This window comes from Leuresthes tenuis, unplaced genomic scaffold, assembly GCF_036924035.1.
Source record: "Leuresthes tenuis unplaced genomic scaffold, fLeuTen1.0.hap1 SCAF_20, whole genome shotgun sequence".
NCBI lineage: Eukaryota > Metazoa > Chordata > Actinopteri > Atheriniformes > Atherinopsidae > Leuresthes > Leuresthes tenuis.
The window spans coordinates 2,151,627-2,170,733 of record NW_027325374.1 but is presented as its reverse complement, the minus strand read 5'-3'; the positions used below and the strand labels follow the sequence as shown (position 1 = coordinate 2,170,733).

Below are 19,107 nucleotides of genomic sequence, written 5' to 3'. Positions count from 1 at the left end.
AGCATGTGCTGCAGCACACTTTAACAGACAGTTATCAGCATGAGCTGCAGCACACTTTAACAGACAGTTAACAGCATGTGCTGCAGCACACTTTAACAGACAGTTAACAGCATGTGCTGCAGCACACTTTAACAGACAGTTATCAGCATGTGCTGCAGCACACTTTAACAGACAGTTATCAGCATGAGCTGCAGCACACTTTAACAGACAGTTATCAGCATGTGCTGCAGCACACTTTAACAGACAGTTATCAGCATGTGCTGCAGCACACTTTAACAGACAGTTATCAGCATGAGCTGCAGCACACTTTAACAGACAGTTATCAGCATGTGCTGCAGCACACTTTAACAGACAGTTATCAGCATGTGCTGCAGCACACTTTAACAGACAGTTATCAGCATGAGCTGCAGCACACTTTAACAGACAGTTAACAGCATGTGCTGCAGCACACTTTAACAGACAGTTAACAGCATGTGCTGCAGCACACTTTAACAGACAGTTAACAGCATGTGCTGCAGCACACTTTAACAGACAGTTAACAGCATGAGCTGCAGCACACTTTAACAGACAGTTATCAGCATGTGCTGCAGCACACTTTAACAGACAGTTATCAGCATGTGCTGCAGCACACTTTAACAGACAGTTATCAGCATGTGCTGCAGCACACTTTAACAGACAGTTATCAGCATGTGCTGCAGCACACTTTAACAGACAGTTATCAGCATGTGCTGCAGCACACTTTAACAGACAGTTATCAGCATGTGCTGCAGCACACTTTAACAGACAGTTAACAGCATGTGCTGCAGCACACTTTAACAGACAGTTAACAGCATGTGCTGCAGCACACTTTAACAGACAGTTATGAACATGTGCTGCAGCACACTTTAACAGACAGTTATCAGCATGTGCTGCAGCACACTTTAACAGACAGTTATGAACATGTGCTGCAGCACACTTTAACAGACAGTTATCAGCATGTGCTGCAGCACACTTTAACAGACAGTTATGAACATGTGCTGCAGCACACTTTAACAGACAGTTAACAGCATGTGCTGCAGCACACTTTAACAGACAGTTATCAGCATGTGCTGCAGCACACTTTAACAGACAGTTATGAACATGTGCTGCAGCACACTTTAACAGACAGTTATCAGCATGTGCTGCAGCACACTTTAACAGACAGTTATCAGCATGTGCTGCAGCACACTTTAACAGACAGTTATCAGCATGTGCTGCAGCACACTTTAACAGACAGTTATCAGCATGTGCTGCAGCACACTTTAACAGACAGTTATCAGCATGTGCCGCAGCACACTTTAACAGACAGTTATCAGCATGTGCTGCAGCACACTTTAACAGACAGTTAACAGCATGTGCTGCAGCACACTTTAACAGACAGTTATCAGCATGTGCTGCAGCACACTTTAACAGACAGTTATGAACATGTGCTGCAGCACACTTTAACAGACAGTTATCAGCATGTGCTGCAGCACACTTTAACAGACAGTTATGAACATGTGCTGCAGCACACTTTAACAGACAGTTAACAGCATGTGCTGCAGCACACTTTAACAGACAGTTATCAGCATGTGCTGCAGCACACTTTAACAGACAGTTAACAGCATGTGCTGCAGCACACTTTAACAGACAGTTAACAGCATGTGCTGCAGCACACTTTAACAGACAGTTATCAGCATGTGCTGCAGCACACTTTAACAGACAGTTAACAGCATGTGCTGCAGCACACTTTAACAGACAGTTATCAGCATGTGCTGCAGCACACTTTAACAGACAGTTATGAACATGTGCTGCAGCACACTTTAACAGACAGTTATCAGCATGTGCTGCAGCACACTTTAACAGACAGTTATCAGCATGTGCTGCAGCACACTTTAACAGACAGTTAACAGCATGTGCTGCAGCACACTTTAACAGACAGTTAACAGCATGTGCTGCAGCACACTTTAACAGACAGTTATCAGCATGTGCTGCAGCACACTTTAACAGACAGTTAACAGCATGTGCTGCAGCACACTTTAACAGACAGTTATCAGCATGTGCTGCAGCACACTTTAACAGACAGTTATCAGCATGTGCTGCAGCACACTTTAACAGACAGTTATGAACATGTGCTGCAGCACACTTTAACAGACAGTTATCAGCATGTGCTGCAGCACACTTTAACAGACAGTTATGAACATGTGCTGCAGCACACTTTAACAGACAGTTATCAGCATGTGCTGCAGCACACTTTAACAGACAGTTATCAGCATGTGCTGCAGCACACTTTAACAGACAGTTATCAGCATGTGCTGCAGCACACTTTAACAGACAGTTATCAGCATGTGCTGCAGCACACTTTAACAGACAGTTATGAACATGTGCTGCAGCACACTTTAACAGACAGTTATGAACATGTGCTGCAGCACACTTTAACAGACAGTTATCAGCATGTGCTGCAGCACACTTTAACAGACAGTTATCAGCATGTGCTGCAGCACACTTTAACAGACAGTTATGAACATGTGCTGCAGCACACTTTAACAGACAGTTATGAACATGTGCTGCAGCACACTTTAACAGACAGTTAACAGCATGTGCTGCAGCACACTTTAACAGACAGTTAACAGCATGTGCTGCAGCACACTTTAACAGACAGTTATCAGCATGTGCTGCAGCACACTTTAACAGACAGTTATCAGCATGTGCTGCAGCACACTTTAACAGACAGTTATGAACATGTGCTGCAGCACACTTTAACAGACAGTTATCAGCATGTGCTGCAGCACACTTTAACAGACAGTTATGAACATGTGCTGCAGCACACTTTAACAGACAGTTATCAGCATGTGCTGCAGCACACTTTAACAGACAGTTATCAGCATGTGCTGCAGCACACTTTAACAGACAGTTATCAGCATGTGCTGCAGCACACTTTAACAGACAGTTATCAGCATGTGCTGCAGCACACTTTAACAGACAGTTATGAACATGTGCTGCAGCACACTTTAACAGACAGTTATGAACATGTGCTGCAGCACACTTTAACAGACAGTTATCAGCATGTGCTGCAGCACACTTTAACAGACAGTTATCAGCATGTGCTGCAGCACACTTTAACAGACAGTTATGAACATGTGCTGCAGCACACTTTAACAGACAGTTATGAACATGTGCTGCAGCACACTTTAACAGACAGTTATCAGCATGTGCTGCAGCACACTTTAACAGACAGTTATGAACATGTGCTGCAGCACACTTTAACAGACAGTTATCAGCATGTGCTGCAGCACACTTTAACAGACAGTTATGAACATGTGCTGCAGCACACTTTAACAGACAGTTATCAGCATGTGCTGCAGCACACTTTAACAGACAGTTATCAGCATGTGCTGCAGCACACTTTAACAGACAGTTATGAACATGTGCTGCAGCACACTTTAACAGACAGTTAACAGCATGTGCTGCAGCACACTTTAACAGACAGTTATCAGCATGTGCTGCAGCACACTTTAACAGACAGTTATCAGCATGTGCTGCAGCACACTTTAACAGACAGTTAACAGCATGTGCTGCAGCACACTTTAACAGACAGTTATCAGCATGTGCTGCAGCACACTTTAACAGACAGTTATCAGCATGTGCTGCAGCACACTTTAACAGACAGTTATGAACATGTGCTGCAGCACACTTTAACAGACAGTTATCAGCATGTGCTGCAGCACACTTTAACAGACAGTTATGAACATGTGCTGCAGCACACTTTAACAGACAGTTAACAGCATGTGCTGCAGCACACTTTAACAGACAGTTATCAGCATGTGCTGCAGCACACTTTAACAGACAGTTATCAGCATGTGCTGCAGCACACTTTAACAGACAGTTATCAGCATGTGCTGCAGCACACTTTAACAGACAGTTATCAGCATGAGCTGCAGCACACTTTAACAGACAGTTATCAGCATGTGCTGCAGCACACTTTAACAGACAGTTATCAGCATGTGCTGCAGCACACTTTAACAGACAGTTATCAGCATGTGCTGCAGCACACTTTAACAGACAGTTATCAGCATGTGCTGCAGCACACTTTAACAGACAGTTATGAACATGTGCTGCAGCACACTTTAACAGACAGTTAACAGCATGTGCTGCAGCACACTTTAACAGACAGTTATCAGCATGTGCTGCAGCACACTTTAACAGACAGTTATCAGCATGTGCTGCAGCACACTTTAACAGACAGTTATCAGCATGTGCTGCAGCACACTTTAACAGACAGTTATCAGCATGTGCTGCAGCACACTTTAACAGACAGTTAACAGCATGTGCTGCAGCACACTTTAACAGACAGTTATCAGTATGTGCCGCAGCACACTTTAACAGACAGTTATCAGTATGTGCCGCAGCACACTTTAACAGACAGTTATCAGCATGTGCTGCAGCACACTTTAACAGACAGTTATCAGCATGTGCTGCAGCACACTTTAACAGACAGTTATCAGCATGTTTCTTGACATTGAGCTGAAAACTTCATGCACCCACAGGCAACAAACGATCTTGATAAAACTGTGTGAAGATGCTTGATGTCAGCAGCTGGAGGGTGATACATGCTCATGTTTTCTGTGTGTTCTGTTGCAGTCTCCCACCAAAGCAGTTTACAATGCCAGACACTGGACTGTGGAGAGTGAAGAGGAGCCACCTCCGCCTTTCTTCTCACGATCACACACAGCCCCTGTAAGAACACACCCTCACACACACTTTCATGGTGCTCGTGCAGCAGTCTCACACCAGCTTTCATCCATCTTACCAGGCATTAGTCACTGCTGGAGGCTCCAGCACCGAGTCCTCCGACTCTCAGAAGGACGACGGCGTGTTCAAGGCTCCTCCTCCTCCTCCCAAAGTCACAAAGTGTGTCACCATCCCCACGGATCCCTACCAGGACACGGTCACTGCACTCAAGTGTCACAAAGAACACAAAGAGGTAATCCCAGCTTTTCTGCCACTTCTTAAAGACGTCTCCTTCTCAAAGCTGCGGTGGCGCCGGTGAACCGCAGCGTGATTGGTCGAAGGATGCACTGACGAGTTTTAATCAGCTGCTGAGACGTAAACAGTTTGGTGTAGCTTACTGTGGGCTGACTTATATCAGTCATTTGTTTTCTGTCCAATTTCTGCACAAAAGTCTCTCAGTAAAAACCTTGTAAGTGGTCCTGCGGCACCACGCCATCATGTTCACCCCCCCCCCCCTCGTGTTTTCAGCTGTATACAGTCGTCCAGCATGTGAAGCACTTCAACGACGTGGTGGAGTTTGGGGAAAACCAGGAGTTTACTGATGACTTTGAGTATCTCGCCACCGGTCTGAAGGCGGGACAGCCTCTTAATACACGATGCCTTAGGTAAGGAAGAGCGTGCATTCCTGTGGTTCCCTTCAGCCCGCTGTGGGAAACCATGATGTGGTTTTGCTGTGTCTCTGCAGTGTGATCAGCCTGGCCACCCGCTGTGCGATGCCCAGCTTCAGGATGCACCTCAGGGCCAGAGGGAAGGTGGCTCAGATCTTCAAAACTCTGAACGACGCCCCCCAACACCCGGTAACAGTAAAGCCCAGCAAACGCTGTCCACTCCAGGATCACACTTCTGTGTACTTACTTTAGTTTTGTGGTTCTTACTGAGGCCAAACTTAAGGCGGTCCTGGTTATTATCGGTTGTTTTTAAGGCGGAACCCTGCTGCACAGATTTTAGTCTGATTCATAGATGTTAAATTCAGGAAATGTATTGAAGAATTAACAGTTTAGAACCTGGTTATTAGACATTAAGGCGGGGGAAGTTCAGAGCAGGAGCAGAGCTGCAGGATTCAGCTTCTTCTGGTCTAAGTTTGGTCACACTGAGACACAGAAGTGACTCTGAGCTGTTCTGTCAATGCAAATGGTTTGGATCACCTGGTTTGGTCTCATCTCTGCAGAACCTGGCTCTGTGCACAGCGTCCCTGATGTACATCCTGAGCAGAGACCGGCTGAACATGGATCTGGATCGGTCCTGTCTGGACCTGATGATCCGCCTGCTTGAAATGGACCAGGATCAAGGAGGCGGGGCTGGGACCGACTCCAGCACCCAGTTCAGTGCCAGAGAGATCGCTAAGATAAAGGAGAAGATCAGGAAGCTGTGTGACACGGTGCACAACAAGCACCTGGACCTGCAGAACATAACGGTACAGAAAGACTCTGGTCTTAGTGTCGGCTTCTCCCAGCCGGAGAGGAGGAACCGGCTCTGTGAGATTCATGTTTTCTTTTCCGTCTCCCGCTGCAGACGGGTCACTTAGCCATGGAGACGCTGCTGTCTCTGACGTCCAAGCGAGCGGGAGACTGGTTCAAAGAGGAGCTGCGGCTGCTGGGAGGACTGGACCACATCGTAGATAAAGGTTGGACAGAAAATGTGTTGCAAGTGTCAAAAAGAAGGCGTGGTGCCGTGTTTCCGGGTCTTCATCTCTGTGCACGCTTCTGTTTTCTGCAGTCAAAGAGTGTGTCGACAACTTAAACCAGGAGGACGAGAAGGAGAAGCTGGGCTCGTCGCTGTGGGGAGCTGAGAGGTGTCTACGGGTGCTGGAGAGTGTAAGTGCACGTGATGGGGGGGTTTGGGACATCTCCACATGGGAATCCAGCAGTCTGAGCAGCTGTAAGATACAGAAACATCGGTGTAGGAACAGCGAGTCGCTCTGCAGCTGAATCTGCTGTTTGAGTCTCACACAGAGGCTTTTTCCTGATGAATATCTGCAGAGGAATGCTTTTGTAGTCTGAAACACAGACTGATTACTGTAAAACCTGTTCCTGTTTACATACAAAGATTTGATGGATCAAAATCACCACTGAGCGTTCTCTGCATCATCAAACCGACCAGACTTCATCAGATGAGCTCAGTTTGTTCGTATCCAACTCTGTAGAAGTCTGTAGACGACTGAAAAGCATTTTGGAGCCTGAAGGAAAGAAACTTGACTTGGACATTTACATTAAGCCTTTCTGTTGGCTCTTTATTCCACACGAAGAGGATTTAAAGCATCCAGCGTTACATCTGATGCAGTCAGATGCCTAACCGGGGGCTCGCACCAAAAGCGGCGTGAGCGGCCAGCTGCCGTTCATTTTCAATGTCAGCTGGCGTCGATGAGCGGCTGGAGTTATGAGCTTCATGAGCTTCAAGAGTTGAGAAAGGCTCAACTTTATGCAAATGAGCAGTGACGCTACGCGACGACAGCCAATTAGGGCCGATCTGGATTCCGAAGGCGGAAAAAAAGGTGGAAAAAAGCGGAATAAAGGCAGAAACACAAAGAAGGCCCAGAGTACGATCCATGGTGAAAGAGGGAACCGATGTATGGATGGATTATTATATATATCTGCTAGTTGCTATACATATAAGCCCCGCCCCTTTGGCCGCTTCCGGCTTTTCTGGCCGCTTCCGGCGGCAGAAGAAGTACAAGCGGCGGGTTGTGAGCCCCCGGTAAATAGGCCACACCAACCACCAGCACTGCAAAAACAACTGCGCGGTCATTTAGTTGAGTTTTTTTAGCATGCTGAGGGTAGAAAACAGCTTGTGGAAAAGCATGAACTAACCTTGCTGTTGCTGCACTGCACAAAATGAATTAATCTGGCCTAAAATACATAATCATGAATAGTTTCGATCTGCTCTTGCTGCGATATTCATAATCTTTTTAATTTACTCGTCTTTTGTAGCTTTTTCTTCTGCAGTGGTTTTGCTTTTCATCCTGCTGGAAAATATGATGCAAACTCCACCGGTTTCACACGAAACTGGACACTGATTCAGTTACTGTGGCACAGCTTAGCAAAACCTCCACAGTTAAGGTTAGTTAAACCAGATCCCTGAAGGAAACCGTGGATGTTGACCCTGCTGTGCAGAACAGACGCCTGGAAGCCCAACTTAACCAAGGACATCAGTATCAGACTCTATATATCTCTGTAGATTTCACTTTTAAATCGACAATGAACACAAAAAAATGTGTGGATTCCAAAAGAAATGACATCAGGCATCAGTTTGTGAGGTTTATTCTCATTGTTAAAGGAAACATTGAGTGTTTTTTGACTCCTGTGTGGACTGTGTGATGATCACCGGATCAATAACAAGTTTCAGAGCTAACCACCAACCACAAAGACTGCAAACTTCCTGCAGATTTACACCCACGACATCTTCATCTTTAAAACTTTCTAACCTCTGAAACCCTCAGCAGGAGAGACCAATAAAGCTCACTCTGAAGCTCACTTCTGATTCTGAGTAGAAATGTAGAAATGAACTCCAGAATGAAGCAGAATTAGCTCGATGTGTGTTGTGTCTGCATGCAGGTGACGGTCCATAACCCGGAGAACCAGAGCTACCTGATCGCCTACAAAGACTCTTCCCTGATCATCTCTTCTGCAAAGTGAGTAAAGCATGAGCTCAATATGAAGCTGAAAATATCAACGGCAGCTTTTTTAAAATCATTCAGGTTTTCTTTAAATGTAAAGATTTGACCAAAGCAGCTGAAAGGTTTTATAATCTGCTGTTTTTAAGCAATTAATGTTCATCTTTCAGAAAGGAACAGCAGTAACTCCTTAGCTAAGCTGTTAGCGTTAGCTGCTGCTAACAAAGTAATGTGGGAACAATAATGTTCATCTTTCAGAAAGGAACAGCAGTAACTCCTTAGAAGTTGCTGTACGTCATCTTCTTTAGCTAAGCTGTTAGCGTTAGCTGCTGCTAAAGGAAGAAATAAATCAGGAAATAAACCATGAGGAGTTATTTCTCAGATGCTTCCATTTCCCTGCTCTGAAGTTCAGGCTCTGAGAGTTGGAACTGATCCTCTTTGTGGCTCAGTTCCTTCAGTCCAGCGTTGAACTGGACCAAGTTGTTAAAACAGTGGGATGAAAAGTGTTTGCTGCACATTCACAGTCTTTAGCTAACTCTGCTGGAACATTAGCCTCAGATATAGTTTATCCACTGGGCTCTTATATCCTCTGAGGCTGCTGCTGGATGGAAGATGCATGCTCCTCAGTGCAGCTGACAGCAGAACATTTCCACCAGAAGCTGGCTTCATCCCTCCAGCAGGGTGGATGTGAGTGGGCGGGGCTTAGCAGAGGAGGCGGGGCCAACTTAAGGAGTGACATCATTTAGAAATGAAAATCAGAACGGCTCGTTAAAGGAGGAACTTTAAACAAAGGGGAACTAATTAAATACCAGGGCTGTGTTTTTGTGGAGTTTTACACTTTCTGGTGACTTCAGACGCCCTGATATCTGCTCCCAGGGAACAGGAAGAAGGAGTTTTTACTGAATGTCTCCTTTAAATCTGGACGTATTGATTTCTTCCATCAGAAACTAAACTGAGCAGCTTTGCTGAACAGAGTGTCTGTACAGCATTGTGTGTGTGCGTATTCAGTATTCTTCATGGTTATAATCCTCATTATTATCAAGGTTTTGTCGTTCCATTTCCTGGTTGTGACCTCCTGTCAGTCACACGGTGACCTTTGAACTGTGACCTCTCTGGCTGGCAGAGAGCAGACGGTCTCGCTCTGTCACTGTTCTTTTTGTCTTTACATGTTTGCCCTCGAGTCTCTCAGGTGTTTGTGTTCTGCTACAGTCACTTTGGGTTGAAGCAGCCTTTTCCAGGAATTCTCTAAATGAACTGATGTTAGTTTTTTTTTTTTTTTTGGTTTATTTGGGACCCCTTTCTTTGCCAAAGATCAAAACCAATTATTGGTACTCTATCCCGTCTTATTTGAATAAAACAGAGATTTCAGGTGTTGGAAACGTAGTTTTGGAAGGTATCATGAATAATATAAGAATACATGCAAGAATAAACAAGTGAAAATTCAATTTCAAGCAAGAAACTGAAAATTACACAGAAGCAGAATATTGAACCCGATGTGTCAAACACAGAAAGGTTAGAAACAGTCTTCAGCCGTTACCTCCAGGAGGGAGACTGTTCCTCAGCCTTAGACCCAGGACATGTAAAAAATAAGTGTCCTATAAACTAAAAGGGTACAAGAACCGATCCTTGGGGGACCCCACAGGTAAAAAGGAAGCTGTATCTTCAGTCTAATGCTAAACCAAAGTTTTATAAGTAGTTTTATAACTGATCAATAACTCAGACATAAGCTAAAAGTGCAGATTTCACAGGGATGTGTCCATCAGAGAGTTGATGATCAGAAAAACAGAAGCATCAAATGTTTAACTCGGAGGATTTTCCTCAGATATCAGTCCCTTAAAAGCTTGAAAGTGTGAGATAAAAGTCTAAATGTTCTCTGAGGAAAGGTGACCGGATCTTCGCCCTCTTCGGGCGGGGGGGTCGAGGAAGATGAGGGTGAATGAATCAACAAAGAGCTGCTGTTTCAGCGGGTGACGCAGGCAGCCTTCAGCTGTCCGCTCTGTTAACTCGATTAACCCCCAGAAGTGCAGGGTGAGCTGGAGAGTGACCGAGCTGTGCCACCTAAACTCTGCAGGCAGCTTCATAATCCCACATGCAGCGTCTTTTCTGTCATTTCCTCCACTTCTGCCTCCTGAGTTGGGCTTTTTGTTTTCTCCTTGTTGCCACACACGCTGCCTGTGTTTCAGCTGCCTGCCGGCCTAATTTAATAAGCTGTTACACACACAGAACCTCCCTTTGCTGGCTGAGGATGGTCCTCTGTGTCTGGGCGCTTTACAACCTCTTAAATCCAGCTTGTGAATGTGCTGCGGGGTTAGAGGCGGCCGTGGGGGGGGGGATGTTTGTCCTGCAGCACAGAACAGTCACCTGAAGGAGGATGATGTTGTGACTGAGTCCTCCTGCTCTCAGATCCAGTCGTGGGGATGTTTGTGGTTTAAAATGAGAGCCAGTAATGATTATATCTGGTATATAACCCTGGAATTATGCCGTTAACTCCTCTTCTGTCACGGTTAAAGCTCCCGGCAGCTGCTGTGTGACGAGACGCATGGACGGCATCGTGAAGTCAGACCGCTGCTAATGAAACTTACGGCGGTAGATTGTGGTGCTTTCTGCATCCTGATGCTTCCGCTCTGTGTTCATTCACCACTGACAGTGGATGTAATTCGATTATTTACATGAGGGCTGCTGACCTGCTTCACCCTCTGCTGCTGCAGCCGGCAAATCTTTGTCTGAATGCTGCTCTGTTTTCCCATCGAGTTGAAAAGAAAAGAGGCATCTGGATGGGAATCCAGAGGGAATTGATAATGACAGAGTGGCTGTAAATTGAAGTGAAGGCCAGGTGATGCTTTCTTTTTTCAAAGAGACGAGCAGGTAAATGATGTGACAGACCAGGATGGTTTTCAACCCTAAGAAACGGTCTTTCCTTGAAGTTAAAAGCTGAATTCCTAAAGTGTGGAAACCTCTGGTGTGTCAGGGCGCTGAGTCGGTGCGAGGAGATGATCCAGCGCTACAACAGGGAGGTGAACTCCGATGGAGCCGTGGTGGGGAAAGCCGTGGAGGACTGCATGAGGGCCATCATCGGAGTCCTGCTCAACCTGACGCACGACAACGGTGAGTGCAGGAAAACCGTCCAGCACCACCACAGTGACGGTGCATGTGGTCCTAATGTGTGTGTGTGTGTGTGCAGAGTGGGGCAGCACAAAGACCGGGGAGCAGGAGGATCTGTTGGTGACGGCTCTGAACTGTGTCCTCAGAGTCCCTCAGTATCTTCCTCAGGAGCAGAGGTTCGACATCAGAGTGCTGGTGCGTATCACACACGCTTCACCTCATAATGAGAAGAGGCTGGAGTTGGTGCTGAAACAGCAGCAACATCTGTCCACGACAGCGTCCTCACGCCAAAGCTGGTGGAATGAGCTACCGAAAGACCCTGTCTATCCTCAGGAAGCTCCTGAAAACCCAGCTCTTCAGAGAGCATCTCCTATCCCAGCACTTACCTTGTACTTCCCTCCCCCCTCTATCTCTGCACTTTATCTTTCTGCACTTCCTTCTCTGCCTGCACCCTATCTCTACTCTGTCCCCTCTGACAGAGTCGGACTCCTGGGTTCCTTCTATGGAGCTTATTGTTAGCTTTTATAAAGCTGTTATATCTTCATTTGTAAGTCACTTTGGATAAAAGCGTCTGACAAATACAGAAACAGAAACTCTATGCTTGACCGAATAGTTCATAACACATTGTTCTGCAGTTATTTCAGTTTTACTCTGACTTTAAGGTCAATATTGAGAATCCTGGCACACAAAAGAAAATCCTCGGTGCAAGTAGGACCCGAAAATTAGCCAAAATTCTACAAGAAAAGGTCACATTTTGTCTAAAAATGGATTTGTCAACCAACATTTCACAATGATGTGGTTGATGATGCGCCTTTGTGACAACATCTGCACTTAAATTAACCAAATAACTGCTAAAAGGTGAATAATAAAGTCTTTCTGCACTTCCTTCTATGCCTGCACCCTATCTCTACTCTGTCCCCTCTGACAGAGTCGGACTCCTGGGTTCCTTCTATGTAGCTTATTGTTAGCTTTTTATAGCTGTTATATCTTCATTTGTAAGTCTCTTTGGATAAAAGCGTCTGATAAATACAGAAACAGAAACATAAGAGCCTGAACTCTCTGTGAGGACATTTTTAATGATGCACCAAATGAATCATGACCTCCTTAGTTTTAATTGAAGTGATTCAGAAAATCAGGAGCAACACCGAGCCCTATTTACGAGTGACGAAAAAAAGTTTTCCTTAACCTAACCAAGTACTTCTGGGTTCTATAACTATGTAGATCCATAATGTTTAAACCCAACCAAGTGTTGAATTGACTAAATGGCAAATGAATGAAACCATAGGTGTCCTGAGGTGGTTTTGACCTGTGACTTTACTCCACTAGATGGACTCCTGGGTTCCTTCTATGTAGCTTATTGTTAGCTTATTGTTAGCTTTTATAAAGCTGTTATATCTTCATTTGTAAGTCGCTTTGGATAAAAGTATCTGATAAATACAGAAACAGGAAACTGAATGGAATCAGGATCCAGCTGAGCGCCAGAACCTGTTGTTGCTTTTCAGAACCTTTGAAATGATCCTCCAGGCTTTCTGGGTATGCCTCAGCAGACCAGTATGCATCCTGAGCCGAAGCAGGAAGTCGAGGTGTGGAAGCATCCATGTTCCTCTGCTCCTTGGCTTCTTTGTCTGCTGTATTTATTCCTCTGGAGGGGGACGGGTCCATGTGGTCGGTGGGCTCAGTTTGCACAGCTTTAGATAATTTGGCTGCAGATGAACCCGGTGGATTATATTTACTTCTCACTGTGAAATGCCCCTAAAGCAACACTAGAAATGTGTGTGAACCGTAGAACTATGTGCTTCTGATCTTTTTTATGCCCCCGGGGGGGCCGGGGGACTGAGGTTTCCAGCCCTGCGCTTCACCTTTTTAACTTTACGCTCCTCTTACCTTTCTGATGGTTTTTGATGGCTCACACACAGATTTGTTTTGGGACAGTGGCGCCACATCCCTGCAGGGGGCGCCAAAGAGCAATAAAATTCTCCGGTGTTACTTTACCGAACCGAACCATCTCATTGGTGGAAACAACAATAACGTGACGATCCTGCTGGGATATTAAGAGCCGTAAAAAGTCAACACTTGCTGTGATTTCCAGCTGTATTCTGAGCACAATAAATGACATCATGAAGCGTTAAAATGACTCATCGGTGACAGAAGCTGAGTGAATAACTGTCTGTGGTGTTCAGGGTCTCGGCCTGTTGATCAACCTGGTGGAGTACAGCGCCAGGAACAGATACTGCCTGATGGAGATGGAGATGGAGGGGGGTCAGGGTCCCTGCAACTCCACTGTCCTCCTCACCCCGCAGCACCAGGACATCACCAGCTCCGGCCCTCTGAGCGCCATCGCCGCCCTGGTGCAGGTACAGTTTCCTCTGAGCCCCGGGGCTCCCACTCATGCTGTCATTACACTCATCTGGTCGTGGCCTCTTCTTCTCTGTGTTAAAACCTTTCAGGATTCATTCTGAGTTTAACCCAGATCCCAAAAAAAGGCACATTTCAGATCATTTTGCAGGCCTGGCTGATGTAAAACTCTCTGTTTCACACGCTGTGTGATGCTGATTAAACCTAAATACTGTCTTCATCCGATATCAAGCCACATTTTAGGGGTAAATGGAATATGAGTCGATGTTTCACAACATCTGACTCAGCTCTGGTGCGTGCAGCGGGGGGGTTTGAGTAGATTTCCAGCCGACGGTGTTCGGTTTGGATGCTTTTGTTCTTTGCTGCTGCGCCGGCTTCCCCATCGAAGCCGAATTTGAACCGAATCGTCCCATCTGATCAGATTTAAATGATCCAGAGGGACTTCCAGTGGGGTGAGCAGCAGAAGAAGAGCGAACTGGATGGGATTTAGAAATGAAAAGTCACCTGAAGCTGTGAGGAATGAAAAGTGTTTCTGCTCCTGAGGACTTTGGGAAGAATTCTGCAGGAACAGAATATTTTCCTGTAAAGAAATGCAAGAAAACGACTGAAAATATATCTGAAATGACACAGTTTCTGTTGAGCTTTATCAGCGCCTTCCTGTGAAAAGTAAAGGAATGAAACTCTTCCTCAGCTGTTCCTGCAGAGGGAGCGAGCCGCCGTCCTGGCTGAAGCGCAGACCGATGACCTCATCAAGGAGGCGCCGAAGCCGGCGCTGGACCAGAGTGGCGAGTGGCAGGAGACGGGCGGGGAGATCCAGTGGGTCGCCAACGACAACGACTCCAGCAAACAGGATGACGAGAAGAAGAAGAAGCAGGAAGAGGAGGAGGAGGAGCTGGACCTAAACAAAGGTACCACCAATGCTCTTCTTTTCTTCCAATCATTGATCCGTTTCTGAAGTTGAGAAATAAAACTGCTGTGCTGCGTTTGTTCCTGTCAGCTCTGCAGCATGCAGGGAAGCACATGGAGGACAGCATCGTGGCCTCCTACACAGCACTGCTGCTGGGCTGCCTCTGTCAGGGGAGCCCGGTGAGTCCAATTCAGTGTATTTCAATGCATTTAGTCCTTTACTCCCTGAACTGAAGCTGCTGGATGTTGCATCCAAGTCCAGACAGAATCTTTTCAGGCTCATTTACTGCATCTGAACCACACATCAGCACATTTAAGGCCTGTGATGTCACGGTTTCATCCAGCTGTCTCTGTCTCCACCAGTTGAATGTGACTACTGTGAGAGAAAACCTGCCCAAAGGAGATTTCTCCATCATGACAGAAATGCTGAAAAAGTTCCTCAACTTCATGAACCTCACGGTGAGTCGCCGCAGCTTTTATTATCCGGCCGTTTTAAACGCTGCGTCCAGGGTTTGGATGATTAGTGAGGAGTAGGCGCCACACGATGCTCTTTCCTGTGAAATCTTCCTCGACTTTTAGCAAACACTTTAGTCCAAAGTTATGTCCAAAGCTGCAGAGAAAGCCTGGAGGATGGAGTGCATGTGGAACAGGTGGAGAAGCCTAAAGTCGGTGAGTCAGAGGAGCTGTTCCCTGCACTGAGACTTAGGCCCCTCCCCCCCCTGCATGAAGCAAAGTTAGACGCTTCTCTGACAGTTTTATGGTGCAAGCTTTCAGCCGAGCTCAGCAGAATCCGACCCTCAGGAAGGCGGTGGTTCTGTTCTCAGCAGATTTTAGGGCTCGGTCCAGGTGGTCCAGGTGTGAGGGAAACCGTTGAGTTAATTCATCTAAAGCAGGAAAATAAGGGCGTGTAATCGGCTGGGATAAGGTTCTGAATGCATGAGCTCGTTTCTGTGAGTGACTGATGGATGATGTGTTCGCTGTCTGCAGTGCGACGTCGGAACCACGGGGCAGAAATCCATTTCCCGGATCATCGACTACCTGGAGCACTGCTAGAGGAAATCCAGCCTTCCTCATCGATGTTACCACCTTCATCATCATCATCAGCTCTTTGCTGGAGAACAGCGGTTCAGTCCAACACACTCACCCCCCTGCTGCAGTTAAAGGAACCCCCTCATTTCAGTGGTTCAGTCCAACACACTCATCCCCCTGCTGCAGTTAAAGGAACCCCCTCATTTCAGTGGTTCAGTCCAACACGCTCACCCCCCTGCTGCAGTTAAAGGAACCCCCTCATTTCAGTGGTTCAGTCCAACACACTCACCCCCCTGCTGCAGTTAAAGGAACCCCCTCATTTCAGTGGTTCAGTCCAACACACTCATCCCCCTGCTGCAGTTAAAGGAACCCCCTCATTTCAGTGGTTCAGTCCAACACGCTCACCCCCCTGCTGCAGTTAAAGGAACCCCCTCATTTCAGTGGTTCAGTCCAACACACTCACCCCCCTGCTGCAGTTAAAGGAACCCCCTCATTTCAGTGGTTCAGTCCAACACACTCACCCCCCTGCTGCAGTTAAAGGAACCCCCTCATTTCAGTGGTTCAGTCCAACACACTCGCCCCCCTGCTGCAGTTAAAGGAACCCCCTCATTTCAGTGGTTCAGTCCAACACACTCGCCCCCCTGCTGCAGTTAAAGGAACCCCCTCATTTCAGTGGTTCAGTCCAACACACTCACCCCCCTGCTGCAGTTAAAGGAACCCCCTCATTTCAGTGGTTCAGTCCAACACACTCACCCCCCTGCTGCAGTTAAAGGAACCCCCTCATTTCAGTGGTTCAGTCCAACACACTCACCCCCCTGCTGCAGTTAAAGGAACCCCCTCATTTCAGTGGTTCAGTCCAACACGCTCACCCCCCTGCTGCAGTTAAAGGAACCCCCTCATTTCAGCGGTTCAGTCCAACACGCTCACCCCCCTGCTGCAGTTAAAGGAACCCCCTCATTTCAGCGGTTCAGTCCAACACACTCGCCCCCCTGCTGCATTTAAAGGAACCCCCTCATTTCAGTGGTTCAGTCCAACACACTCACCCCCCTGCTGCAGTTAAAGGAACCCCCTCATTTCAGTGGTTCAGTCCAACACACTCACCCCCCTGCTGCAGTTAAAGGAACCCCCTCATTTCAGTGGTTCAGTCCAACACGCTCACCCCCCTGCTGCAGTTAAAGGAACCCCCTCATTTCAGTGGTTCAGTCCAACACACTCACCCCCCTGCTGCAGTTAAAGAAACCCCCTCATTTCAGTGGTTCAGTCCAACACACTCACCCCCTGCTGCAGTTAAAGGAACCCCCTCATTTCAGTGGTTCAGTCCAACACACTCGCCCCCCTGCTGCAGTTAAAGAAACCCCCTCATTTCAGTGGTTCAGTCCAACACACTCACCCCCCTGCTGCAGTTAAAGGAACCCCCTCATTTCAGTGGTTCAGTCCAACACACTCACCCCCCTGCTGCAGTTAAAGGAACCCCCTCATTTCAGTGGTTCAGTCCAACACGCTCACCCCCCTGCTGCAGTTAAAGGAACCCCCTCATTTCAGTGGTTCAGTCCAACACGCTCACCCCCCTGCTGCAGTTAAAGGAACCCCCTCATTTCAGTGGTTCAGTCCAACACGCTCACCCCCCTGCTGCAGTTAAAGGAACCCCCTCATTTCAGTGGTTCAGTCCAACACACTCACCCCCCTGCTGCAGTTAAAGGAACCCCCTCATTTCAGTGGTTCAGTCCAACACACTCACCCCCCTGCTGCAGTTAAAGGAACCCCCTCATTTCAGTGGTTCAGTCCAACACGCTCATCCCCCTGCTGCAGTTAATGGAACCCCCTCATTTCAGTGGTTCAGTCCAACACACTCACCCCCCTGCTGCAGTTAAAGGAACCCCCTCATTTCAGTGGTTCAGTCCAACACACTCACCCCCCTGCTGCAGTTAAAGGAACCCCCTCATTTCAGTGGTTCAGTCCAACACGCTCACCCCCCTGCTGCAGTTAAAGGAACCCCCTCATTTCAGTGGTTCAGTCCAACACCCTCACCCCCCTGCTGCAGTTAAAGGAACCCCCTCATTTCAGTGGTTCAGTCCAACACACTCACCCCCCTGCTGCAGTTAAAGGAACCCCCTCATTTCAGTGGTTCAGTCCAACACACTCACCCCCCTGCTGCAGTTAAAGGAACCCCCTCATTTCAGTGGTTCAGTCCAACACACTCACCCCCCTGCTGCAGTTAAAGGAACCCCCTCATTTCAGTGGTTCAGTCCAACACACTCACCCCCCTGCTGCAGTTAAAGGAACCCCCTCATTTCAGTGGTTCAGTCCAACACACTCACCCCCCTGCTGCAGTTAAAGGAACCCCCTCATTTCAGTGGTTCAGTCCAACACACTCGCCCCCCTGCTGCAGTTAAAGGAACCCCCTCATTTCAGTGGTTCAGTCCAACACACTCACCCCCCTGCTGCAGTTAAAGGAACCCCCTCATTTCAGTGGTTCAGTCCAACACACTCACCCCCCTGCTGCAGTTAAAGGAACCCCCTCATTTCAGTGGTTCAGTCCAACACACTCACCCCCCTGCTGCAGTTAAAGGAACCCCCTCATTTCAGTGGTTCAGTCCAACACACTCACCCCCCTGCTGCAGTTTAAGGAACCCCCTCATTTCAGTGGTTCAGTCCAACACACTCACCCCCCTGCTGCAGTTAAAGGAACCCCCTCATTTCAGTGGTTCAGTCCAACACACTCACCCCCCTGCTGCAGTTAAAGGAACCCCCTCATTTCAGTGGTTCAGTCCAACACGCTCACCCCCCTGCTGCAGTTAAAGGAACCCCCTCATTTCAGTGGTTCAGTCCAACACCCTCACCCCCCTGCTGCAGTTAAAGGAACCCCCTCATTTCAGTGGTTCAGTCCAACACACTCACCCCCCTGCTGCAGTTAAAGGAACCCCCTCATTTCAGTGGTTCAGTCCAACACACTCGCCCCCCTGCTGCAGTTAAAGGAACCCCCTCATTTCAGTGGTTCAGTCCAACACACTCACCCCCCTGCTGCAGTTAAAGGAACCCCCTCATTTCAGTGGTTCAGTCCAACACACTCACCCCCCTGCTGCAGTTAAAGGAACCCCCTCATTTCAGTGGTTCAGTCCAACACACTCACCCCCCTGCTGCAGTTAAAGGAACCCCCTCATTTCAGTGGTTCAGTCCAACACACTCACCCCCCTGCTGCAGTTAAAGGAACCCCCTCATTTCAGTGGTTCAGTCCAACACACTCACCCCCCTGCTGCAGTTAAAGGAACCCCCTCATTTCAGTGGTTCAGTCCAACACACTCACCCCCCTGCTGCAG

At 47.5% G+C, this 19,107-nt stretch overlaps 1 protein-coding gene across 1 annotated transcript in view; it reads left to right on the top strand.

Annotated features, from left to right (window-relative positions):
* The window catches only part of waplb (WAPL cohesin release factor b), a 34,307-nt gene extending 17,532 nt beyond the window's left edge, over positions 1 to 16,775 (top strand). The window contains exons 6-20 of the mRNA XM_072373291.1: positions 4,639 to 4,734; positions 4,811 to 4,981; positions 5,257 to 5,393; positions 5,474 to 5,585; positions 5,957 to 6,202; positions 6,301 to 6,412; positions 6,505 to 6,602; positions 8,340 to 8,416; positions 11,367 to 11,503; positions 11,580 to 11,695; positions 13,681 to 13,854; positions 14,547 to 14,763; positions 14,853 to 14,941; positions 15,125 to 15,220; positions 15,749 to 16,775. Of these exons, the coding sequence (XP_072229392.1) occupies positions 4,639 to 4,734; positions 4,811 to 4,981; positions 5,257 to 5,393; positions 5,474 to 5,585; positions 5,957 to 6,202; positions 6,301 to 6,412; positions 6,505 to 6,602; positions 8,340 to 8,416; positions 11,367 to 11,503; positions 11,580 to 11,695; positions 13,681 to 13,854; positions 14,547 to 14,763; positions 14,853 to 14,941; positions 15,125 to 15,220; positions 15,749 to 15,814 (1,944 nt within the window). The 3' untranslated portion in view covers positions 15,815 to 16,775. The remainder of the gene's footprint in view (positions 1 to 4,638; positions 4,735 to 4,810; positions 4,982 to 5,256; positions 5,394 to 5,473; positions 5,586 to 5,956; positions 6,203 to 6,300; positions 6,413 to 6,504; positions 6,603 to 8,339; positions 8,417 to 11,366; positions 11,504 to 11,579; positions 11,696 to 13,680; positions 13,855 to 14,546; positions 14,764 to 14,852; positions 14,942 to 15,124; positions 15,221 to 15,748) is intronic.
* The last annotated feature ends 2,332 nt before the right edge of the window (positions 16,776 to 19,107 follow it).